Source organism: Ailuropoda melanoleuca, unplaced genomic scaffold (genome assembly GCF_002007445.2).
Source record: "Ailuropoda melanoleuca isolate Jingjing unplaced genomic scaffold, ASM200744v2 unplaced-scaffold209, whole genome shotgun sequence".
In the NCBI taxonomy this organism is placed as follows: domain Eukaryota; kingdom Metazoa; phylum Chordata; class Mammalia; order Carnivora; family Ursidae; genus Ailuropoda; species Ailuropoda melanoleuca.
Genome location: NW_023190392.1, coordinates 3,935 through 12,236, shown reverse-complemented (window position 1 = coordinate 12,236; position 8,302 = coordinate 3,935). Strand labels below are relative to the sequence as shown.

At 38.4% G+C, this 8,302-nt stretch overlaps 1 protein-coding gene across 1 annotated transcript; it reads right to left on the bottom strand.

Annotated features, from left to right (window-relative positions):
- Positions 1–2,707: 2,707 nt before the first annotated feature.
- Positions 2,708–3,489, bottom strand: LOC100469394 (N-alpha-acetyltransferase 11, NatA catalytic subunit). Its single transcript, XM_002912482.3, is given in 1 exon segment — positions 2,708–3,489. A coding segment is annotated over 1 exon segment (684 nt). The 5' UTR covers positions 3,392–3,489.
- Between the last annotated feature and the right edge of the window lie 4,813 nt (positions 3,490–8,302).

Sequence of the window (8,302 nt, the reverse complement as noted above, 5' to 3'; positions counted from 1 at the left end):
CCCAGGACCCTGGGATCATGACCTGAGCTGAAGGCAGACGCTTAACGGCTGAGCCACCCAGGCGCCCCACACAGTAATATTCTTATTTCATCTTACTTATTATTTTCTCTTCCCCTATTAGGGTAGCAATCATTTTTGTTTCTCAGCAGGTATTAAGTGCTTTTGAATTCATCAAAGTATATAAACATATATGTAAATATATATAAAGTATATAAATAACAAAATATATAAATACTTTATATATGTGAATATATATAATTTATTCATTATTTTAAAGCAATCTTCAATTAGCTCTGTTCTACTTAAGATCCTTCTTAGCTACAATGTAACAACTGAAGAGAAGCCAGTAACCACAAAAATGAGATCAATATTACATAAGTCCTTCTATATGGGGATTTGAAAATTGGTAATTTTTTAAAAGTCTTATTGATTTAAATAAATTAGTCTTGACGGGGCCCTTCAAGGTTTTTTTCTTTTCCTGCTTTTAAGTTATTTTTTTAAGTCCAGTTGGTTCACATACAGTATTATAGGGTTTCAGGTGTACGGTTTCAACACTTCCATACATCATTCTGTGCTCATCTCAGCAAGTGCACTCCTTAACCCCATCACGTATTTAACCAAACCCCCACCCCCTTCAGGGTTTTTAAGACAGATATAAATTTGACAACACTTCTCTTAAGACATTGTTTTGTTTAATTTTACCTTCCCTTTTAGACTCTTGCTGCCTTTATCTTAACCTTTGACTAAATGAATCAGTCATTTTGAAATGTTCAGGTGGTTAAAAAATAGATGCAAAGACTCCTCTGAGGTTACACTCTTTCTAACCTCCATGAAATTACTGTATCTAAATTCTTATATCTATGGAACTATAATTGAATGAGAATAAAATAGGGTTAGTGGGCAATACAGTTTGGGCTTCAGCATTAAAAGGTATACAAAAATATAGTACATTTATTCTTAAAGTGTTATAATGGGGGCGCCTGGGTAGCTCAGTCTTTTAATCATCTGCCTTCAGCTCAGATCATGATCCCAGGGTCCTGGGATGGAGCCCTGCATCGGGCTTCCTGCTCAGTGGGGAGCCTGCTTCTCCCTCTCCCTCTGCCTGCTGCTCCCCCTGCTTGTGCATTCTCTCTCTCTGTCAAATAAATAAAATCTTTGTTATATAATGTAAACATCAACTTGTCCAGATCATGATTGTTTACCAACTCCAAGCCTCATGCCTGGCAAGTAAAAATTTTTAAGAATGAGTAAATCAAACAGCATTTATTTTAACTATATACAGTGTCTATCACTCATGACTGGACTTTGTTATGAGAAAGTTCCCTTTTCCATATGTAAGGGCAAGGTGACAGTTTGGGAAGTTAAAGCTTCTAAATTGACAGTAGCTCACTGATCCTTGAAATCCTCAGGGTGTTAGAAAGTCCTAATGTAAATAGTGTTTTAAAACTACTTTTTAGTGGCTGCTTAGTATTATCATTAATGTGTATTAGGAAGTATAATAATTGTTTTTGTTCTTTGACTTTTCATGTTAATTTTCACACATTCAAGGGAGTAAAGAATAGCATAATGAACACCCCAAGTACCCACTGCCAACTTCAACAATTATCATCTGTTGCCATTCTTATTTTATACATTTCTCACTCCCCAACTTTTTCCTCACTTCCTGTTGGAATATTTTAAAGTAGATCTGAGACCTCATATTCCTTCACCTCTAATTATTTCAGTAAATATCTCTAACAGGTAAGGACTTAAAAAAATACAATACCATTTCACTCACCAAACAAAATTACTGACAATTCCTTAATAACATAGGCGGTGTTCACAAATTTTGCTTGGTTGTGTCAAAATGTCTTGTATTTGTTTTGTTTAAATCAGGACCCAAAGTCCACAATGGTCGCATTTGGTTAATATATCTCTAAAGTCTATTTTAATAAATTCCTCCTTCCTTTTTTAAAATGACATTTATTTGTTTGTTGAAGAAACCAGGTCATTTGTTCTGTAGAAATTCTCTCATTCTGTATTTGGCTGATTGCATCATGGCACAGTTTAATATGTCCCTGTATTTTTTTTTTAATGTTAGTAAGATCTAAAGCCTTGTTTGGATTCAAGATTAATTTCACACACAGACATACATTTTCTTTTGGCAAGAGTATTTCATAGGTGTTACTGTGCACTTTGTATTGCATTAGGAGGCACATAACATTTGTCTTCTTTTTAGTGACGTTACACTTGCCCAGTGACTTCAAGTGTTGTCAATCTGATCCATAATTACAAAGTGCTTCAATTTTCATCTAGTAGTCATTAGCCACTGACAACAGTTGGCTAAATCTACGATTTCATCAGGAGTTGCAAAATAGTGATTTTAAAGTTCTATCATTCTTTCTGAGTTTATTAGCTGTAATTCTGTAAAGAAGAAATTTCTTTCACCAACTACGTGGATACCCTGAAAAACACTTCACAGTAAAAAACCTGGATAAATACTGGTTTCTTTTACTGAAACTACTTTTAGCATATGAGTAGGAGTCCTATTAACTTCCAATAATGACCGATTAGTTTCTTCCAACCACTCAACACTCCTCCCCAAGGTTACCAGGTGGTCCAGCAGGGCTAGAATGGGAAGGGATAGGATGGGATTGGGGAGGCCAAGGTATGGTGCAGGAATAGGGTAGGAAGGGATTGGATCAGGACAGAATACCTTAAACAGGTTCTAGGAGGTGGAATCTGAATCTTCTGAGCTGTTCTGGACATCGGTGCTCTCCGCGGACTCGCTGGGTTCCTTGCTGTCGTTGCCACTATCGTCAGCAGCGGGGTTCTTTTTCTCCTGACCATCCTCTTAGGAACTAGGAAGCGTGCTTCCTTGGGTTTCCCGGTTTTCCCTGGAGCCCAGCACCACATACCCGCCCTTCTTCAGCTCCAGCTGCCTTCTCAGCTCATTTGCCATCTGCGAGAGATCCCGCTTCATAGCATAAGCATCTTCCCCATCTGCATAGTATTTGGGTTCCACCTCACTAACCAAAAAGTTGAGGGTGTTAGAATACAGGTGCAAAGCTGCTCGGTTACTCTTCCTGACGTGCAGGGACACGTACTTGGCGCTAAAGTTCTCTATCATGGCCTGGTCCATTAGCTTCTGCGCCAGACCCAGGCGCCGGTGTGAACGCTTCACGGCCAGCGAGGTGATATGTCCATGGGGGACGTCATCTGGGTCCTCCTCCATTTTGGCCAGGACGTAACCCACAATCTTCCTGTCCTCGTCTTCAGCAATGTAAGAAAGCTGGGGCCAGGAAAGGCCATGGTAGAAATAGTATTTCATCTGGTAGTTCTCAGGAAGACAGAGAAGGTTACAGTGCTGCATGTTAATCAGGTCGTCTGGCCGAGCATTGCGGATGTTCATAATGGCAACCGGTAGCAAATTGGAGTCGGATGGTGGTGAACGGGAAAAAGGCTGCCACCAAGCACAAGAGCCACTTTTTGCCTCGAGGACTCGGTCCAAGGGGCTGAAGTCCTGAGGCTGGACGTTGTAGACGCGGGAAGGCAGGATGACCTGGAGGCGGAAGGGGCGGAGCTAAGATGCGGCTTTCAGAATGGCGCCACCTACTCCCAGCCAATGAGGTTTTCATGTTATTTTGCGGGTGCGTGCGCAAGGTTTAGGGGGTGGGGACATGGAGTTCATTATGATCTCCTTGGTTTTAAATGTACTGTTTCGTCTGTTGCTGCCAGTATTCTTTTGTTTCAATTATAACTTCTTAAATTGGATACATCTGGGTAAACTTTGGCAAACTGAATAGACCAGATATTGATCTAACCAGAATGTAGATCAAGAACCAGAATATTGCACACACCCCAGGAATACCCACTTAAGATCCCCTCCCAATACCCATCACCTAGATTTCTCTGGTTACTCCAGTACCCATCACCTACATTTCTAACAATGTCTATGAATGGAATCATGGTGCATACACTCTTTCTCTGTTGAGGTTTTTTCCATGTTATTCAGCTACCTTGTGTGTAGTTGGGCGTTCTTCATTTTCTTTCCTGTTTGATATTCTATTGACTGAATATGTCGCAATTTATTCATCCATTCTACTGTGGTGGTTTCTATTATTTCCAGTTTGGGAATACGGTGAGTAGTGTAGCTAAATGTTCTTGAACATGACTTTTGTAGAAATATGCATATTTACCCAGGATTAGAATTACATAATATCAGAAGATATTATGATGCTCAACTTTTAGAAATACTTTCAGTTTTCCAAAGTGGTTGCTCTATAACCGAACCCAAATCTGTCTGACTCTTGTGCAGTGAGGAAAGTTCATTGGAGAAGCAGCTGAATGAGGAGATGGGAGGACAATCCTCAAATTTGCCTCCCCAGGGAGGAAAGAACAAAGTTTTGTTTTGTTTTTTTATAATCATAGATATTGAGATTTATACATATTGATGAAAAGGGTGGTGAGACAGGAGGAAAGATGGAACATGTGCATTGAACAAACATATGTGTAACATACGGCATGTTCATTTTGGGACATGATCGGGAGATTATGACATTATCTTAAGACAAGGAGAAGAGGGTATGGGTGTGCTCTGAGAGCAGGTATAAGCTAGATGAGTCTTGGGCTTATTTCAGATAAGAAATGCAGGGCCTTACTTGTTCCTAGACTAGAACCAGTTGACGTTGAGTCCGGGCTTCCTTAGAGACAGCTAGTGGATTTGTTAGTGGAGTCTGAAAAAATAGGTTTTCTGAAAAACAAGCTTTAAACTTTTTGCTAGTTTCAACCTCGTTAACCCGGTGGGGCATGGTTTTAGTTCCACATTCTCATCAACATTTGGTATTTCTCATCTTTTTCATTTTAGCCATTCTTGTGTGTGGGTAGTGGTAATACAAGGTAGTTTTATTTTGCATTTCCCTGTTGAATAAAGAAGTTGAACACCCTTTTTACATCCTTATTAACCAATCTCTGTTTTCTTTTTGGGAAGTGAAATTTAAGTCTTTTGCTCATTTTTCTATTGGGTTGTGTGTATCTCATTAATGTTTAATAGTTGTTTTTTATGTTAAATTCCAGTTAGTTAACATACAGTTTTATATTAGTTTCAGGTGTACAATATAGTGATTTCACAATTCCATACAACACCCTATGTTCATCACAACAAGTGACCTCCGTAATCCTCATCATCTATTTCACCCATACCCCACTGAACTCCACTCTGCTAACCATCAATTTGTTCTCTATAGTTGAATCTTTCTTGGTTTGCCTCTATTTTTTTTTTTTTTGCTCATTTGCTTTGTTTCTTACATGCCACATATGAATGAAATTATATGGTGTTTATCTTTCTCTGACTGACTTATTTCACTTAGCATTATACTGTCTAGCTCCATCCATGTTGTTGCAAGATTTCATTCTTTTTTAATGTCTGAATAATATTCCATTTTGTGTATATATGACATCTTCTTTATCCAATCTGTCAATGGATACTTGGGCTGCTACCACAATTTGGCTATTGCAAATAATGCTGGTATAAACATAGGGATGCGGGGTGGATGGCACAGTTGGTTAAGCATCTGACTCTTGGTTTTGGCTCAGGTCGTGATCTCATAGTCATGAGATCAAACCCTGCATCAGGCTCTGTGCTCATCCCAGAGTCTGCTTGAGATTCTCTCCCGTCTGTCTCTCCTGTTTGTGCTCTCTCTCTCTCAAATAAATAACTCTTTAAAAACAAAAACAAACATGGGGTGCACGTATACCTTTGAATTAATGTTTTTGTATTTTTTGGATAAATACCCAGTAGTGCAATTACTAGATCATAGGGTAGTTCTATTTTTAATTTTTTGAGGAAACTCCATACTGTTTTCCACAGTGGCAGTCCCAGTTTGCATTCCCACATCCTCACCAACACTTGCTATCATGTTTAATAGTTTTTAAAAATATATATTCTGGATAAGAATCCTTTGTCAGATACATTATGGTGAATAGCATCCTACTCTGTTGGTTGATTTTTCACTCTTGTGATTTTTGATACCAAGTAGGAATTTTAATATAGTCCAATTTATCCAGTTCTTAGATTTCATGGTTAGTGCTTCTTCATAGAGGGTTCTTCTGTGTTTTCTTCTGAAAGCCTTACTGTTTTACAATTTATGTTTAGATATGCAGTCCATTGGAATTTAGTTTTGTGTAAGTTGTGAGGTGGAGATTCAGCTATTTTTTGCCTGTGTGGATATTCTGTTCATCTAGCGCCATTTGGGGCGGGGGGGAATCATACTTCCTCCACTGGATTGCACTGTTGCCTTTGTCATAACGTAAACTTAACCAGAGTTCATCTGCTAGATAAAAAGCAAAGACAATCATTGAGACATTGAGTTATGTAGCAAGGAAAGGGTTTATTTAAGAGGCAGCCAAATAAGGAGACAGGAGAGCAACCCCCAAATCTGACTCTCTGGAAGAGGAGGAGGGAAGTCTGGGAAATTTAAAAGCAAATGAAAAGGTCTGAGTAAAAGTTGCAGCTGGTTTAGTAGTCTGCAGCTGAGATTAGTCCCATTAACCCTTTGGTTACTGGTTTCAATAAATCCTAAATTGCATTTCTAGATACGTTAAGAAATTTTTATGCCATCCTGATAAAGTAAGATTTGGGATATTTCTTTGATGGTTAGAGAAATCACATTTTATTAGGACCACTTGTACATAAGCTGTCTATAAGCCTAGAATTATATATATTTTATACAACTTTCCAACTTTCTAGCATATAATTACCTGGGGACTCCAACACCAAAGTTGATTCTGTTGTAATTAGGCAGTCTCTTTTCTTCTATCATTAGCCAGGTCCGACTTATATCTAACTCATCCACAATATGTATATGGTATTTCTTCCAATGAAGGTATACAGGTCTTTACTAGCGCCATGTGATTTGTGAAACACAGCTTGAATAGCAACTATTTTGGGTTGTAATTTAGCAGTTATCTCTGTTTTTATTAAAAAGTTTTTAAGATTTAAGATAAGATTCCCATTCAGAAATTTCTGTTTTATGTTATACCTCATTTCGTGGACAGGGATATGAGCATTGAGATGATATAGCTCTAAAAACAATCCAGAAGAGTCAGTCAGTTGATTGTTTTATAATAGGTTCTTCTGCAAAGGGCATGAACTACCAAAATGTGAGCACACTGTGTTCTTTTATAGGAACATCATGTCTTCCCTGTACTTCCTAAAATACAGGCTTAACAAATGGGGCAAGCACGACAAAATAGACCAACTCACGCAGAATTAAACTCACACATCAATTATTTATCTACCATTGGTGTCGTCATCTCTTTTGTTTACTCATTCCATGCGCCAGGAAAGCAAAATGAAGAAGACCCTTGAACCCATACATTTGGGAGGAAGAGGCACCTTATTAATGAGTAGGTCTTGTTTGTTTGATTGATTCTGTTTAATCCTAAATTTGAGGCTAAATCTTAGAGTAAGGCAACAACAAAAGAGTTTGCAGAGGCAACTAGCTGGACACAGAAAGGGGAAACGGCTGTTACTTTGGTTGCAGTTTGAACCACAGCATTTCCATGCCTGGAGTGTTTGGAGAGCAACACAGTTTATAACAGCTATTTTATAAAGGAATTGCTTGACATATAACAGATCATCAGTGAATGAACAAATAAGCATTTTTTATACTTCCTGGGGTCATAAACTCTCATTGTTTCTTCTAGTGTCCATGATCATAAACAAGACCGAAGATTATCGATTCAGTGGGTGAGCAAGAATCGATAGCAAAGAAAAATATCTACTTTCTCATGTTACTGTGTATTCCAAACCCACCTTTTTTCTGGCTAGTGACAGAGTATATCTACATAAGATATGAAATTAACAATTTTGAAAAAAAGTTTCTGTAGTTAGCATTGAGTTTGTGGGCAATGGGCAGTGGCCATAAGACAGGCATGAAACTCCCCTTGCATTGAAACAGGAGCAAAGAGGTTGGGTTCAATAAAAGCCCAGACTTCTCTGTTGGCAAAGAAGAATAAAATACTTTCTTAGGCTGGCATTAGAATGTGATTGGGTCTTTAGGAATGCTGTGACTATGTGGGGAATAGCTCGAGTCGAAGAGGCGCTTAAGACCAAAGTAGAGGAAACCTCAATCAGAATAGCAGCTGCAGACAAGAACCGAGTCAGGGCAGAACTGACTCACATTAAGCAATGGGCCTTTCTTTGTCTTCATGAATCTGTGTTCACACCTAAAACGATCTCTTTTTCATCATAGCATAAAAATTTATGGGCTTATAATTACCAAGAAGACTTCAGGCTGAGATTCTCTACAAGATTTTTTTG